This window comes from Ambystoma mexicanum, chromosome 7p (assembly GCF_040938575.1).
Source record: "Ambystoma mexicanum isolate Mex_15411 chromosome 7p, UKY_AmexF1_1, whole genome shotgun sequence".
NCBI lineage: Eukaryota > Metazoa > Chordata > Amphibia > Caudata > Ambystomatidae > Ambystoma > Ambystoma mexicanum.
The window spans coordinates 165,947,594-165,965,460 of record NC_090939.1 but is presented as its reverse complement, the minus strand read 5'-3'; the positions used below and the strand labels follow the sequence as shown (position 1 = coordinate 165,965,460).

The window sequence follows — 17,867 nt, the reverse complement described above, 5'->3', positions numbered from 1 at the left end:
TTCTGGAATTCCTAATCTGTTCTGCCTGTGTCCCTGATTTTTTGTTTCTTCAGCTAGATATGCATTTCGGATGTTAAAACCCCACATGTTGCAGCCTGCAAGGTTTGAATGGAATGCTGCAACCTTTGTGGGGCGAGGGTTGAGACAAAAACAATGTTCGGATGCTCTCAGGAAGGTGTGAAGGGATGGAATAGTGTTAGTTATGAAAGGCATAGTCCTGTTGAAGGCTGGTATCTGTCAGGTTGGGCCCTTTGCAAGATAGGTAGTTGCACAGTCATCCGCATATCAGACTTGTGCCTCAAAAAGGCAAATAGGGAGCAGGCACAGCCCTTCATGTGTTAGGCCTTTGACGTGGAGTCTTGTATGGTAAGGCTGCAGTAAGATATCATTTAGAGATTTTCTCTGCACCCGATGCGGAAAGGCCAAAATCTGAGATGAAACAGAGGCACTCACAGGCCTTCGGGAAGCTTGTGTGGCTGGGACCTTTAGGGGCTAAGTTATAGTGAGTTTGGGAATGGCCCATTGACTGAGAGAGCCTTGTGGGACTAGTCCATTGTCAGTCCGGTGGCAGAGAAATTGATAGGAACTATGGGTGGAAAGTGTCAGAGTCTGTTAGTTGGGACAGTGACTCATGAAGCCAGAATGTATGTTCAGTGTATGGTAAAAAGCTGCATGCATTTGAATTCATAGGTCTTCCTGGCTTTTACAGTCATGTAATTGGTGTTATGTATTCTTTGTGTAATGAATCCTGCACACGTATGTCAATGTGCAGAGACATCCTTGAAATGTGCATCTTCTGCGCCCCCCGCAGAGCGCCTGTGACTTTCCACTGCTGCTCTTCCTATCCAGGGGAACACCTCTGGAATCCTCATCCCACGCTCACCCTTTCCCACTGGCCTTCTCTCTGCACTCCCCCTTACCGGCTCTCTCTTCTGTCACCCTTTGTACTTTGACGGCCACCCATAGAACCCCCGAGCCTTCCACATTCCATCCCACATGACCCCACCCAGTTTCCACTTCTGCTCTCGGCCCATCTCTCAGTGCCTCTCCCACGCATGTGCAAATCCCCAGGCATGCATGGTCCATTCTTCTGCAAAGCCTGTTCTTTTTTCACAAATGATTGCCTGCGCTGCCCTTCTCTTAAAATGCCCACTAGGGGGCCCTGAGATTACCCTTGAGCACCACAATTTTAAGATCCTTATTGGTACGACTTGGTTAAAAAAACGTTCACCAACTGGGCTGTCTTTAATATGTTTCTTGATGCTTTGCTGGTAGAGATGGATGTACTTATGTAGTTGTTGGATAGTTTCCCCTACAAAGAATTTCCCTGGGGAATTGAATGCCCCTAATCAAGTACATAATATTTTTAGATGCACATGTCAAATTCACCGAAATAATTTAGTCCTGCCTCGTGTTGGGTATCTTGATTTCAAACAAACTGTAGTTATGTGGATATGTGGATAGATTAGACATGTTTTTAGACATGTAGTTATGTGGTTATGTGGACAGATTAGAAATGTTTTTAGACATGTAGTTATGTGGTTATGTGGACAGATTAGAAATGTTTTTAGACATGTAGTTATGTGGTTATGTGGACAGATTAGACATGTTTTTAGACATGTAGTTATGCGGTTATGTGGCTAGATTAGACATGTATTTTTGCAAGACATCATTCAATGTTCTGTGCTAGTTGAATGTAGCTTGCTTCTTACCCATGATTTCTTTAAGATTGGCTGGTTGTCAGAAAACCTCTCAGAGTTGTTCATCTTGTTAAAGAACGGTCTGTTAGGCCCTTAGCCATCTTACAAAAGGCCTCCAATGTAGGACTGTATGTGACTACCAGTGGTACCCTGGTTTGCTCCTCTTTCACTCTGTAGTGTAGGAGGTTGCTCCGGAGGATCCTTGTTGCCATGTGAATCAGGGTGCCCACAATTGTGCAGTTGTATCCATGGCTTATTAAGCCGGATTGTTCTTATCCCACTTCCTTCTTTGTGCGCATGTCCCAGTATAGTTTAGTGCTTGGCTGAATATTGTAGCATACCTTGTGTGCAAAGGATGGAAGCTCCAAATAGCTGGCCCAGGCTTTTGGTTTGCGATATACTGTGGTCTGTAGTTGATCATCTTTTATTGTTATGTTGGTGTCAAGGAATTGTACTTTTTCAGGGGAGCAGTGGAGTTTCAGGTTGAAGGTTGCTTGGAATAAAATATTGGCAGGGCCATGTAATTAATAACCATAGATTAGTCTGGACAATAGAATACGGAACACTCTTGTTTGCATCCACCCAATGTCCACAGTATTTATAGAAATATAAGCATACAGCATAAGTTAGTAGACTTGCATTATCTTCACAAATGATGTCTCTTTTTCACAAATAGGTAACATTCAACCCATCTGTCTGCCCAATTATGGTGAAGAATTTCCAGATGGGAAACTCTGCTGGATATCAGGATGGGGTGCCATTGAGGAAGGAGGTAAGGCTCACTGTCATTGTTATTATTATTGTACCTGTTATTATTATTATTATCCTAATCGCATTGTTCACATCTTCATCAATACTGCATGTTGTCATCAATTGATATATCTCCTGAAACGAATTTAATTTAGTTCATCTATATATATATATATATATATATATATTATTGTATTGGTTCATTAAAATCTTATACAAAACAATTGCATAAACACATAGGTATAAAATCAATAGTCACGATAAAACAATCAAATTAGATAATACCTCAAATCACAACAATTTATACCACAATCCGTTATCATAAATAGTAGACATGTGCATATATCAGTTTCTTCTAAAAATCTTCAGTTAATTTCCAATTGAAATCTTACACATAAATTCATCCTTGTTAAGCCAATCTTCATCAACCTGGTTGATTGCAAAGCCGGACAATGAATAAAAATATGCTTCAAAGATTCAATGTCCAGGGTGAAAAATATGCCGTTATAACTAGCACTACGTTTCCTATAGAACAGGATTTCCTGTGTCTTTAACAGATGAAACCTAAGTCTCAAACAAGTTCTCAAATAACATCTGTCTGGACATTTGCTAACAGAAGGAGGAATAGTCCCATGTCTCTTGTTTTCTTGTTTTCCAGACCTAAATCCTGAAATAACTAATAGCAAACCCTGCTGGTGCACGTTTTAATCCAGTCTTGCCCACATTTCTTTTTCACCACCTCCGGATTCGTCACAATTTCTTGGCTCCTCATATTTAACGCAGTCAGGACTTTAAGAAACTTGTCTTTAAAGTTTGCGATGCAGCCAGAATCCAATTGGCCCAGTTGCGATAGTAGAGTATAGTATATGCTACTTTCCGTTCCCGTATGCTCTTATACATACTAATTGCCTTCCGAATGACCATCGTGTACATTGAAAGCAATCCAAATTCGTACCCTATGAACGCAGCTTGGATGCAATTAGGGAGATGTAGCACATTGCGCCAGATTTTCCCCTCCAATTTAACAAAATCAAAATCGTCTGCGAGGCAGCTGACCGTTAGACGGTATAAAACAGCAGAAGTCACTTTAAGTTTATAGAATTTAACAAGGGGGAAGTAACGTAAACCTGTGGTACTTTCAGGCAATAAGTACAAACTGGGCACCTTTATCATAAATCTTAGCATATAGAACTGTGCGTAGGGACACATTTGCCAATACAAAGCCCAAATATTTCAAAGCTTTACCTCCAGTTTTACATCCCCTCTGCCAAACAAAAACTAGCCGGCTTAATCCGGGTCCCTTATAACACATAACATTCGTTTTTGTAGAATACATTTTTAAGGCATTCATAGTTGTATAATTATTGAAGCAAGTAAAGAGCCTCAGCAGCCCTATTTGGCTCTAGTCTACTAACAGGTTGTCATCTGTATAGCTTAACCATGCTATTTGTTACCCAGCAATTTTAGGAAGGACAAAAAACAATGATCGGGTTCAAGCAATCCCCCAGGTCAGGTAGGTACAAGTTAAACAAGCAGGGGACCAGCACACAACCCTGCCTAAGCCTCCTGCTAGCTGGAATCTGCTCTGATAGTACCATTCATATCTGACATCACTCTCAAAGATGTATTAGCATGGAGGTGAGTCAAAATGGCTGATAGTGGTTCTGTAAAATCCAATTCTTTCAATTTGTCCCCCAGGCAGGATCTAGCCACCATATTGAAAGCCTGCAGTATATGCAGTCAAGATATACAGGCGGGGCACCCTTCTTACAGGTGCTTTCAACGAGTGCATTTTTAATTAGGCCAGTCTGGAACTTCGAGAGACGATTTGTTTCCAACAGCCAGACTTCAAGATTGAGGGTGGAAAAGAGGTTGCTGCGTCCAGGAGTGCAATGGGACGGTAGCTTGCTGGACTGGTGCGGCCTCCCTTTTTAAAAATGGGAATGATGGTAGACGTTTTCCACGTCACTGGTGTTTTTCTTGTCTCCAAGATGTTTTTAAAAAGTAAGAAAAGTGCTGATGCCCAGAATTTTGGGGCAGCCTTCATCACCCTTCCATTTAACCCATTAGGACCGGGCGCCCGTGGATAAGAGATGGTCTTTACTATTTCCAGAATCATGTCTTCGGAAACAGGTAAAGACCAATCACCCTCACCCAGGCCCTCAGGGGAAATGTGCTGATTCCCTTTATACAATTTTGTAAAGAAGGTTATCCACCGCTTGGAAGCTGTTCTTGTTCTGGAGGCATGTCCAAAGGTTCTTCCCATTGTTGTTCAAGATGGCCTCTAACAAAACACTCTCCATCCTTCTGCACCAACAAGTATCTATGAGCGTTGACCCAGTTTTTGTAACTTTGTTTCAGTTTCCTAATTGTACCCTCAATCAGCCCAGAGTCTAAGTGCCTGCTATTAATAAATGTAATCCCCTGCCTCAAAAGCTTTTTCCGACTCTGTAAGGTCTCATCATATGTATGAGCACGAAAACTGGAATTATTACGATTCCCTTGTCTATTAATTTCTGTCACACCTGTTAAGAATGAAGCAGGAGAATATATCTGGGGAAAGAAGCAATGGACCTTTACCTAGCATAGTTGAGCACCAAAATCGACACACTTTTAGTTAAAAATATCAACCCGCCTAGGATGCTAAACAATTCAAGTCTTCCTTTGACTAACCTCCAGGTTTCTATGCGTATTAGAATGACATGCCCTTGTAACACACCAAATGGTTTCTACCAGCATGCAATGATCACTTTGAGGATGATCCTAAATTACTAGCTGTGTACATCTGTAAGGAAAATGATCAGGTGAGCACACATAATCGATCCAATAGCGTGTTTGTGTCATGTTTGCTTGCTGGGACATCCCCAGTAATATTACCATTGAGGATACGAAGGTCCCATTCACCACATACATCAAGCCAATTTCTACCAGATTCTTGTTCCCGCCTTTGATATTCCATCCCCCAAACTAGATCCCCCCTTGCACTCCTTTGATCCAAAATACAAATGGGATTCCAATCACCTGCCAAAATGATCTCCCCATCCAGTGATTCAACCTTAAACACACCCAAATAATTCCTCAAACAATCTATAAAATCATCGATCATGGAGTGCAAGGGGTGCTAGTAGATATAAACTAAAAGGTATACACACAACTTGTCCCCATCTCCTCTAATAATCATTCTAACAGCAAGTATCCCCTTAATGCTTTTCAAAACAATGTAGCTTTTATGGCTAGGATTAGGATTAATTGCTATGCTGAGATCTCCGGACGGTCTTCCATCCTGAGAGTGGCTTACAATCACGCAGAAATGTATTATACCCCCCACATTCCATGATAGGAGGGTTATCCCAGTAAAACATTTAATTATAAATTCAACACTGTTAAAAACAATCCCTTCCCCCACCTTTAATTCATTTTGTATTGACAAAATCACAGGGAATCATGTCCAATCCTCCTCTTGCTGGACCTGTGGCTTGGTTGTCCATAAAAAGGAAATCTAGTGTTGTTCCCATTAAAATATAATATTTTCATCTCTGCTCCAGGATCCATAAAAGCATTCAGTCTTTTAGCTAGGACAGGTTTTAATTTCCCACAAGAAATATACGGCACAGTATTCAGAGATCTAGGGTGCAGATCATAACACATGGCTGTTAGCATCTCCGCTTCTTCTAAAGGTAGTGCATAAACTGCCCTAGACAGAACCTTTTTGGCTACAATATCAGTTCTTGAATCATCGAAGAAGTCCACCACTTCAATATCCTTTGTTGAAATGAGTTTTAGATGGGGATTTCCTAAATATAGTTGAGATATTTGAACGATTTAGCAAGAGCTGCTTATCTATACATAATACGAATTCTACAATCAGGCATGGTGAATGACCAGCTTAGAGCAGCAACTTGCAATGAGTTAGACACGGGCGATGGCATACAGCCACAAGTGGAAGTCAGACAATTATTACGTTCATGAAACTGAGCCAATGCCGTATTAGGATAACTTAGCAAACATGCTGTGTTCCCCAGTTCACAATCCCAAGACCATTAGATACATCTACTAGATGTATTAGGAACACTCAAACTCTTATGATCTAACTTGCCCATGTTTCTTCCACATTGTGCAAGCTTATCATTCTCAGGTGCCATTAAAACCCCCACATTAGGAAGGCCCTGCTAAGAAAGGGGAAGTGACAGCTGGAGGTACTCCAAATATAGATTCTTTGTGATTGTCACTAGTTAAGCCATTTGCTGATGACGTTCGCGTCATTTGATCACGGATCTATGTTAAATGTTCAAAGACGAAAAGACCGAGTTACAACACTCTGGCGCTGAAAGGTTTGGATATCGAACATTTTGTTTGCTGCCTTTCGGGTTTGGCTTTACATTACGTGGACACTGCTGCTTCTATTCCCTGTTCCTCCACTTCTTGGTACTTCAAATGCATCCTTGTGTGTTATCACACACCAAGCTCCTTTCTTCTAATTTTCCTCGCCTCATCTACGAAACAGAAATCGTGCCTGACAAGTAAGTCTTCCTGCCCTTATTGCAATTGTACTGACAATTTTCTGAATATGGGGTGCGGGGGACACATGCATCCCACGTTCGGGGATGTGATACCAAAAGAGATAAGCGAGTTCCTCTTATTAGTGCTGCACTTTTTGACATTTTAAGATTTCTCCTTGGATGGCATACCACATTCCTGCTGCTCCTTTGCCACATCCTCTACGTGATGGGCAGCCCTATCTCAAATTCAGATCCAACTATATCAATCTGTTGAAGTCTGCTGACGACTAGTTCCTCACTAGCTCTTGCAAGACTCCTGATACCACCTTGTTTATATATATATATGTACTCACCATCCTGCTGCCCATTTGTACACTTTCCCTTTTGTCCATATTTGTGGCCTTCTACTGCCTGTATATACTCTGTCTTGCCTGTAATCTGTAACTGACCCTCTATTGCCTGTAAATATGTTGTTTTGCTTGTAATCTGTAACCATGTAACTTCAAGCCTCTCATATTCTGTACTGTTACGCCCTGTTAGCTTCGGGTTTTGTGCGCATTATAAGTGAATGAAACAAACAAACAAACAAAAACCTTCAATGTTTTGCTATTGGTGCTCCAGCTTTCAGTGGGGCAGCCAATACTTTTAGGCGCAGCTTCCTTAAATCCATCCTTAACCTCTTGCAATTGCCCTGGCGCATTCGAGATTATAGCATCCGTAGGAATCCCATCACGAAGTTAAGTTTTCCCCATTGAGCAGAGGTGTTCATCAATTCCAACTTCACATTCATTTCACGCAGGGTGATTGTGTGTGTCCTGACTTCATTTCGTATATTATCATACAGTTCTACGAAGGCACTTAGAACCGAGTTTAAAGCAGATAGCATTGGAGCCAAGAGTTGTATTCATTCATCTGCTTCGCTAAGGTTGTGATGCAGAGGAGCGCAGCCTTCCTCGTTCGAAGAAAAAGACAAGCTCGAGCTATTAACAGACAGCAACTCTGTTAGCATGGAAGGGGTACCTGAACGTGACAGGCCGTGTCCCAGTGCTAGCGCGGTGTCCAGACATTTGGTCGACCGAAAACTGGTCGAAAGACATTTGGTCGACGCAATTTTGTCGAAAACCAAATGGTCGAATTTGTTTTTTTAATTATATATTTATTTTTCAGGTTTTCGTTTTTTTAAAAAAAGGGTTTTTTAGAAAAAAAAGGGGTTGGGGGGGACCCCCCCAAAAAGAAAAGGTGAAAATAAAAAAATAAAAAATTCGACCAATTTTTTTCGACCAAATGTCTGGTAACCACTAGCGCTAGAGGCAGGAGAAAAAGTCCATAATTGTATGCCCCGCTATTGGTGCTATGGGAATAACCTCTATATCTGTAAGATTCCCGTTACCTTTCCCAGCAACAGATTTGCTTTTGGAAACAAAGTCCTCCTACACTGAGGACATTTCCGACGCTGCAATCTCTTCCCTCGAATCCCATGAACCCTCAAAAATAGTCGCAGACTCAGTCTGTCCCATTGGCGGCTTAATGGGCACAGAGATGCTACAGAGTAGGTATGGGCCCTTACCGGCCATAAACAGCATAGGGCTATCCTTCCTCCGGCTTCAGAGACGTCAGCCTCGAGATGCCGCCAACTGCCGACCACTGCAGACCCCTACAGACCTCTACAGACCTCTGCAGTGCTTTGCTTGTGCACAGAGGTTTTGAAACGTGTAAGTGTTGCTCTCAAGTTAGAAACTTACGTCTACAAAATAACTCAAGAATTCCTAGAAGAGCACTGCCTACTAGACCAGGCACAAGTTGGTTTCAGACCAATGAGAGGAACAGAATCAGCTCTCCTCTCAATATGGGACGACCTAAAAACTAACGCAGACTCAGACAACAGTACCGCCCTGATTCTCCTTGATCTGTCCACAGCTTTCGACACTGTCAACCACACCATCCTCATAAAGAGACTAGCAGGACTAGGGATAACAGACAATGCCCTACTATGGATCAAATCCTTCCTAACAAACAGAACAGGAACCATATGGATGAAACCTTTTAAATCCAAACCTAGAGACTCCACGTGCAGAGTACAACAAGGATCATCCTTCTCCCCGCTTCTATTCAACATCTGCATGTACCTATTAATCAACTCATCAAAAAACACGGCCTCACATGCTACAACTACGCCGACGATACTCAAATAATCTTCAACATAAAAGACACCCGAGAGGAAAACACTACACTCGAGAATTGCCTTCGTGACATATTCAACTGGATGAACCTCAGCCATCTCAAAATCAACCCAGGCAAAACAGAGATAATGATTGTTTCAAAAAAGAGAGGAGACATCAACTACATCCCCTGGCCAAGAGAGTTCGGCACCACACCAGAACCATCATCAACTGTAAAAAACCTAGGGGTCCTGATGGATAAAAACCTCACTCCAGAGCCACAAGTAAACTCTCTACTCAAGAAATGTTTCTTCCTCCTGCGAGCAGCAAAAAGGATCCTACCGTTCCTGTCGTTCGCCAACAAAACACTTACCATCATCGCTCTGATCATGTCCAGAGTAGACTACGCCAATAGTCTATACCTGGGCATGCCCGAATGACTTCTAAAAAAACTGCAACACATACAAAATGCAGCAGCCAGACTCCTCCTCAGGCTGCCAAGAAGAGAACACATCACACCCACACTACAAATACTACACTGGCTACCACTAAAACAGTGAATAAAGTTCAAGTCCATGTGCATCACGCACAGAGCAATACACAAACAAGGTGCAGAATTCCTAAGCGATAAACTACGCCTACATCAACCGACAAGATCAATGAGCTCAAGCACCGACATACGCCTGGAACCAAAACAAAAACGTAGAACAGAAAAAAACTCGGAGGATCGTCTTTCTCTCACCAGGCACCTAAAACCTGGAATGACCTATCGAAGAATATACGGAACACAACAAACCACCGAGCATTTAGGAAACTCCTCAAGTCATGGCTCTTCACAGCGTAACCACAACAGCGACGCACTAGAATGCCCAGCCATTAAAACAACAATGAAAATAACTCCAAGCTCGGCCACTCTCACATCAGTGAGACTGATCACATATTTAGACCCAGACGAAAGCCCTGAAGTGACTCATCCACTCTTACGTATCTGACGCACCAAATCCAAACCGGCAGATGCATTTAGATAGGAAGTTTGTCAGAAGAGTCCATTACACCAGCTCAGCACCCAAGGAGGGGAAAAGACACCCAACCCACATTAATCAATCCATCAGCATTAGAACACCTACAGAGCTCGCTAGAATAGAACGGTGAGGAGCAATCAGAACACTTACACTGCGCGTTAGAACAGCACAGGGAGCGCCCCACACAAACCAAACCCTGCCAGGGTTAACCCCTTTTGCTCACCCTGATGAGATTGGGAGGATTGGCGAGCGCCACTCTCGGACAGACTTCTGAACTTGTGTTAAACTTCATACAACCAACTAACAAAAAAATCAGCATTTCTGCAGACTTATCTGACTCAAAAACCTCACACAACCATCTCTCGCACTACAACCCTCACGCACTTCACAACACCGCAACAACACATAAGCAACACCAACAGCACACGAGGTCTGACATCGATCCGATACTCGCACTGAAGTTCAGCACCCGGTGTATACCGAGTTGAAGCTGCCAACAGAACACCACTCCTCTCACTATCCTATTCCCGCTTCATCTACTAACCCATCCCACCTTCTCATTTGCAGATCCGCCAGAACGCCTGGCGACCAACTCCGTTGGTGACAGTGCGCGCTACAAATACCTTTAACATTTAACATTTAACATCAAGTAGGTCCTCCAACAAATCCACTGCCAAACAAAGTGTCCTGCTGACAACTGCAGATCTCTGCAGACTTTGCTCTGTTCATCATTTCAGTGGCACACATTTCCAACACTTTTTATGTGCCTGCCAATAAAATAAATTACATTAAACAAATTGTTAAAAAGGACTTTCCCTACTTACTGAACATTTCTTAAGCAATAATAATGGAGATTTCTCACTGAGTAACATTGCGATATCAGTTTCTTCAAGACTCCTGTGGTTGAACCTGAAAGACATTTATAAGCGAGGACCATTATTTTATAATCGGCTTGGTCAAGTAGGAAACCATTATATTGGAGGATGGAGGCCTAATTCCTAAAGTGAAATGTAGAGAGACCCTATATTCATCTGCGTTTTGCAATATCTACGTTGCATCACAGGCAACTAATTCAGGCTTTATATAACACAATGCCGTTGCCCACATTAATTAACACACAATCTGGCAAAAAGAGCGCAACAGCACCTGATAACGCGGGATAGGACATCTCTGCCGAATTCTCCTGATTGACATTTGATACCGGGTTGGGCACTATTCCATGCAGAGTATCCATGTGGATCTCCGAGCGGTATTCAGTGTTTATAACGGAAAAGAAATAACGACAAACCTTTTAAACGACACCTAAATAACGAAATAAATATCAAATTTTAAAGTAAAAGTATATATGGAGGAGGGTTATGGGATTAAAAAGGAAGTGGGTAGTGGGATGGGGGTAGAAAGGCAGTACAAGGAGGGGCTTGGGGGGACCCCCAAACAAAATAAAATAAAAAGAATTCGACTTTTTTCATTATTTAGGTGTCGTTTTTACGGTATGTCGTTATTTTGGGTGTCGTTGTAAAGACATGGAACCCTACGTGCACGCATTGCGGGGGTTAAACAATGGCTGCCATCATTAAAAGTACTATTTACTATTAATGCACCCTGTAACCTTCCTGAAATATGTAACTGTAAGATGCAAGCTTAAAGTATTCTTGAACACGCGCCCGGATACCCTCAGGTCTGGCGCGCGCTATAAATAAATAAACAAACAAACATAAAAGCATACAGGGGCCATTAAAAGGGATCCTTACATACATTGTAGTCACAAAAAAGGCACAGTCAGCCTCTCCACAGGGACTATAACAGTGACCTTCCCACACCCCAGAGATACGAGGCTTCAGGATTTCAGGCAAATGTAGTCAGCCCTGCAGGAATATCGCACCTTGAAACACTCGTGTATAGGCGCGTTATAAATGTCATATCATATCATAACTACAGTTTTGAGTTTTCGGGGATATCCTTGGAGAATAGGATTGAGACAAAATCAATTTCTGGCCAGAAGAAATACAAGGTGGGGTACAAAAGCATCTATGTGCTGTGCCAAAACTTGTGCCCCATGTTGGCTCAGAGGTTTGCCAATGTGAAAGTTAAACTAAGAAAAGGAGATAATATCCCTCCTACGCCTTTGGTAATGTGGGCAGAGGGCAAGCTATTTGTTATACTCCCCAGAGAGGTTGGCTATCAACAGATGCGCTCAAAAAACTACGATATGGCATTAAAATAAAAGGAATTTGCAAGTGTGTCTCCAAAAAAAAGCATGCTTTACTAAAAGACACATTAAACACTAAGATCACTCCCCACTCACTCCTGCATGTGAACATAACAATCAATACAATCTGATTAGCAATTTTAGAATGATTAACTGGGAATTGTACTGCAGCAGAGATATAAAAAAAGGGAATATTTTGAGAAAATCTGAAAAGTATACAGAAACTGTCTTGAAATTTTCTTTGGGACTAAGGTTCCCAAAGGGGATCTAACCAATCTCCAAGGACCATGGTGAAGCCCAGGCTCAGAGTACTGAGTTCGCCCTCAACTGTCGCCTAGTCCAATAGTCACTTCCTTAGTCTGCTGATGGCTTGTTAGGGTCCAGTGGAACTTCCCTGCTCTTTGCAAGGGTTCGAGCTCTGATTGTAATTGCTTTGAGTTGGCTTGAAGGCACTTGGTTACTCTGGAATTGTTTCGGAGAAGGTGGCTGGAAGGCAGACTAGTGCCTGGGCACTCCAACATCCACACTGGAACCTCCTTGGCATCCATCAGCCTCTCAATGGTCTGAATCTGGGATTCTGTCCGGCTGTCCCAATGACTGTGAGGCGGCTTGACGGGGCTCGGTCACGGCGATGATATCTCTGAAGCAGGTAGGCTCACTTAGCTCGATGGGCAGTTTAAAGATGTGAAGGATGTTCCAAGGCTCAGGTGGTGGCCTATTGTGTAAAGGCAGTTTGGTGGCTACTTGATGGGTTGAAACTGCCTCCAATTTTATGTTGGGACTTCTGAGCAACAACAGTTGTCTGGAGTAAGGGCCCTGCGTTGCTGGGGGTTCTTCTACATGACATCACCAGAATTGGCGCATTCATCACCTTCTTCCCCCAGGCACTGAAGTGGTCTAAGGTACCCCAGGGTACACTGTTTCTCTCTGGGTATCTGTGTTTTCTGGTCCTTGGTCCTCCTCAGCTGGTGGCAATCTCCTAGTTATGCCTGTAAATGTTCCCTTTGTTCTCCAGGGATGTTTAAAGAACAGTCACTCTCCCTTCTTTGATTTTCTGCCTCCACCCCTGTGGAAGGAGGCTTGGTTTCATCAACACACCAACAGTAAGCAAAGGAGTGCAGCATTCCCACTCCATTCAGACCTTAATCATAGTAGGTCATTGGCGGTTTCTAGGCCTCCCTCTAGGATCCAATGGGTACATTGTGTTTTGTGGAGTGCCCTCCCTTTTTGCAGCAATATCCAGGGTGCCCTGCTCCTGGTGGATTCACTGGATGGCATGTTAAGTATTCTGGGCGTTTTAAAGTGGTGAAAGAGACCCTCCCTGTTGCTGTGCTCCCATGTTGCTCCAGCTTCGGCCACTGTATCCCTCCCAAAGAACAAAGGATCCTGAATGAAATTATTAATCTCTATTCCTTAATCACACCATAGTGTCCAGGTTACAAAGATATGATATGATATGGCATTTATAACGCGTCCATACACAAGTGTTTCAAGGCGCGGCAAGGCAAAGGAGGGGAAACAGAGAGAAGGCAGAGACAGCAATCCTACTAGGCCAGGTGACATTGAGATTGCGCAAGTGCAGCCGAGGGGGGAACGGGAAAAAGTGTGGTGGGAACGGGAGGGGGCAGTACATTACATAGGATAACAATCAAATAATGACAATAAATAATGAATAAAAGTGCAGCCAGCTGGAGGCAAGTGCAAGGGGTAAGTGCAGACATCAGAAGTCAACTGCTAGTAGGGGCTGTAGGGATACCGAAACAGTCGCAGAGTGCAAGGGTTGCAGTGTGGTGTGCAGCTGGCAGGGAGGGGACCTGGGCCCGAGATCAGAGGGTAGTCATGTAACCAGTGCAGTATCAGATTCCGCCAGGAGATAAGCAGGGGAGAGGAGAGAAAGCAGAAGCAAAAAGGAAGGTCTTGAGGTGCTTCTGGAACCGGAGATGGTTCTCCTCAAGTTTCAGTGAGGCAGGGAGGCTGTTCCAGAGGGAGGCCCCAGCAGAAGAAAGAGATCTACCACCAACTCGCTGCTTGTAGAAGCGACTAACCCTGAGGGTGTTGGAGGCGGATGAGGGAAGAGCTCGAGAAGTAAGATATTTAGGAAGAGAGAGTTGAAGGTATTGACGCCCGAGGCCCCAGAAGGCCTTGTGGATAATGCAGAGGGTTTTGAACTTAATCTTCGCTGCCACTGGGAGCCAGTGTAGAGATTTCAGTCCTGGAGAGATACGATCCCTGGGCTTGAGGCCAAGGACAAGTCTCAAAATCCTGTTTTGGATGAGTTGCAGAGGGCGGAGAGTAGAGGCAGGCAGATTTAGAAAGAAGGATCGGTTTCACGTTCACTCCAACCTCTTATAGTCCCTGCTAATGAACAGTTGAAGTGTGAAAATGTCACTTGTGAGCACAAATGTTTAGGAAACATTTTTCTTTTAAAACTGAGAAGGCTATAACTTTCTTTCAGGTCTGGTAGGCTGCTAGGGCAATGCCCCAGGTAGGACAAGACATTGGAGAAGCATTTTTAAGAAATTGATGTATGCATTTTTCTACAACCTACCTGCTGCCAGGCAGTTTTGGGCTTTAGCAGACTTTTCTGATTAATACTGCAAAATGTGAGACGTTTTTCCTAGTGTCACTGGAGCCTCAATGAATGGTGTTTGCAACTTTATGTCTGGAATGTTGACACTTTGCCTCACAGCTACTGGTGTGTGCATACAGCAGGGGTCCTTGCAGAGATTTTAAACTACAACTACCACAAGCCTTAGCCAGCGTAGTTAATGGTTAGGGGTCACGGGATCTGCAGGTTGCATGCCGTTGGCATAAGTTGAAGTATGCGTGTGCCCCCTGTATGTGTCCCTTATTACGTTGCCTGCTCCTTTGGCCAGAGGCCAGCCCAGTTGTAACCACCACTTTTTAACCACAGAGAGGTGTGCATGTGTGGCAAAGCACACATGCTTGCAGAATCCCCCTTCACTTTGTTCTTACACACTAGAAAAAGAAACAGAAGAGTGCAGCGTCACAGGTGGCATTCTGCCACAAGGGTGGATGTGGAAAAAGGCACAGAAAGCCTTTTCCCTTGTTGGTTTGTTTTTATTATTTGTATCGCGCACCCGACCCGTGGGCATCAGGGCGCATAGCATAAGACAACTTTCAGCTTAGTTTCACAATGAGAAAATACAATACAATGCATATGATTTATACAGGTCACACAATATACGTCAAACAAAGATATATAGTTATTCATACATGAAGATTACATAAAAAGCAGCATAACATAGTCGGAAAAATAGTCAAATGGTCATTTACAATGACTTGTCAAAAATGTCAAATTTAAAGTCATTTTGGGTGAATCTATGAATGCTAGTTCCCCCACCAAGAATCCAACCCCACTCCAAGTGTCCGCAATGTTCGCAGCCCTGGCACCCTGGAATCAACCAGTACATGCTTTTACCCTACTCCAGCCTGTCGTCCACACACTCCCTGGGCTTAATCTGATTGCTAATGTGACAATGAGCTGCCCTTATGGAAATGCTACAGTGTACCTTATTTTGCTCCGATCGACGAGAGGATTCAAGGTTTTCCTTCTCATGCCGCCAACCATGTCTATGCACAGTGGCAAGCGTACAGCAAATACTAATAGCCCCCATAAATACTGCATCGCTGTATTTTGCGATTTGACCATATTGTTTGATAAGCCCTGTATGTGGCACTATCTCACACATGCAGCAATAATGCATGTGGCCACCAAGGACTATTGCACGGGCATGAGAAGCAGATTTCAATATTTACCGCCAGCTTAAACCAGGGGTTAGTCAAGAATTGACTCACTATAGAGTCACCGAAGTGCGTGCAAGTGCTCGGCAAACCGAGACCGGTGAAGGGAAAGCCTAGGATTGAGGTTGGGCAGTTCCACGATAACAAAAGAAAGGGCTTATTCGTTGTGTTAGAAATGTGTGGATCTTCGTTCTGAGCAGGGCACACCATGGCATGTCTGCAAAATATCTGCTAGCCGCTGCCTCGCCTTTTTGATCACATGACCACGTGAACCACAATTCTGAGCCAGTTATTTACAAATCCAACTGCCTTGCACTGCGGTACGTGGTTTCCTGTTCTCAAAGACAAGCACAGGGCTGACTTCCTGTTCCTGTTTACTCTCTGTAATGAATGGCTCAACCCTCATGGGATGCTATTCTACTAGTGGAAGGTAGGGGTACTCCATTTGGATTGGTCTAGATCCTCCAATAGGAGTCAAGGCTATGTTTTAATCATCCATAAGAAATGCCAGACATGTTTGCGTGTTTCCCAATCCACAGAAGGCTTCCATTACTGGCAATGACACCTTCCTTGTTCCTACTTGAAAAGAAGCTTCTAAGTACCGTTGGAAGTTATGGGAGAAGTTTTTTTCCAATGTCAAAATGGAAGGTTTTCTTTGGACACTGTAAATACCAGTCTAGCTTTATCAAACCTTGAGAGTTTACAGCACAATGCGGGTGAAAGGCTAGTCCTTTTTGGATGTTAGCATCTGGGTGAGAGTGCCCAGCCAATTGGGTCACCTGGAAGGGGGGCACAATCAATCACTGACGGCCTGCGTTCTCTCAGCCACCTGCGCTCCTCCCCTAGGCTGTCTGCCATTCCCCCTCTACTTCCATGAATGCCCCAGCTCCTTTACCTCTTAATCCTTCCCCAAACCAATAGTCCGCAACCCCACCACCTCATCCCCAATGCAGGCCCATCCCAACCCCCTTTACCATCTATCCCTTCCCACACTTAATTTTTCTCCCCTGCCTCATGCTCCAGCTTTCATGGCTGCCATGGAAATAGAAAATGGACTAGTTCCCTTCAGCGTTTTCTATGGTAGCCATCTTGGCTTGTATTTCTTTAAAGGGAAATTGTTGAGGTGCAAATGTCACGGCCCCAATTGCCCTTAAAAATAATCCTTTTAGAATCCCATAGTGAGCCTTAGGATGTTAATAGGGATCACACCCAGTATGGGACAAGGCAGGTAACATCTCTGAGACCTTGTGAGGCTCTTGCGCAGGTACTGGCCCCACATAGCGGGTTTATAAGTATAGAGTTAGAATTACGTGTCATCCTTACATGCATGTACCAAGACATTGGGCCTCATTATGACTCTGCTGGTCTGGAAACAACGGTGGCGGTAAACCCGCCGCCACCGTTGTTTCCGGACCGGCACACTACGAGTTCTGCAGGTGGGTGGCCGTAATCCCGCCAGGTCTGACGTGGCAGGAGTAACACCACCTGCCTACAGACGGAAACGGAAACATTGGCACCTTTAATGAGGGTGCCGGTGTTTCCATGGTCCCCATGGAGTCCTATGGGACTGCATGGGAATGGGGAGTCATGTTGTTCCGACCTCCAGAATTACCGGACCAACGGCGCTGTAATGACCCGATAAGTCCGGCAAGTCCGGAGGCAGTAAATTCATTCCGGGTCCAGCGGCAGCCACAGTAAATTGCTTCACTTTCTTTAGCCAATGATGTAAAACTACTGTTGTACATTGGGTAGTTGGAGGGATA

The 17,867-nt window shown here is 43.8% G+C and overlaps 1 protein-coding gene across 1 annotated transcript in view; it reads left to right on the top strand.

Annotated features, from left to right (window-relative positions):
• TMPRSS3 (transmembrane serine protease 3) overlaps positions 1–17,867 on the top strand; it is a 185,589-nt gene that overhangs the window by 96,785 nt on the left and 70,937 nt on the right. Inside the window, exon 6 of the mRNA XM_069637338.1 lies at positions 2,377–2,472. Within this exon, the coding sequence (XP_069493439.1) occupies positions 2,377–2,472 (96 nt within the window). The remainder of the gene's footprint in view (positions 1–2,376; positions 2,473–17,867) is intronic.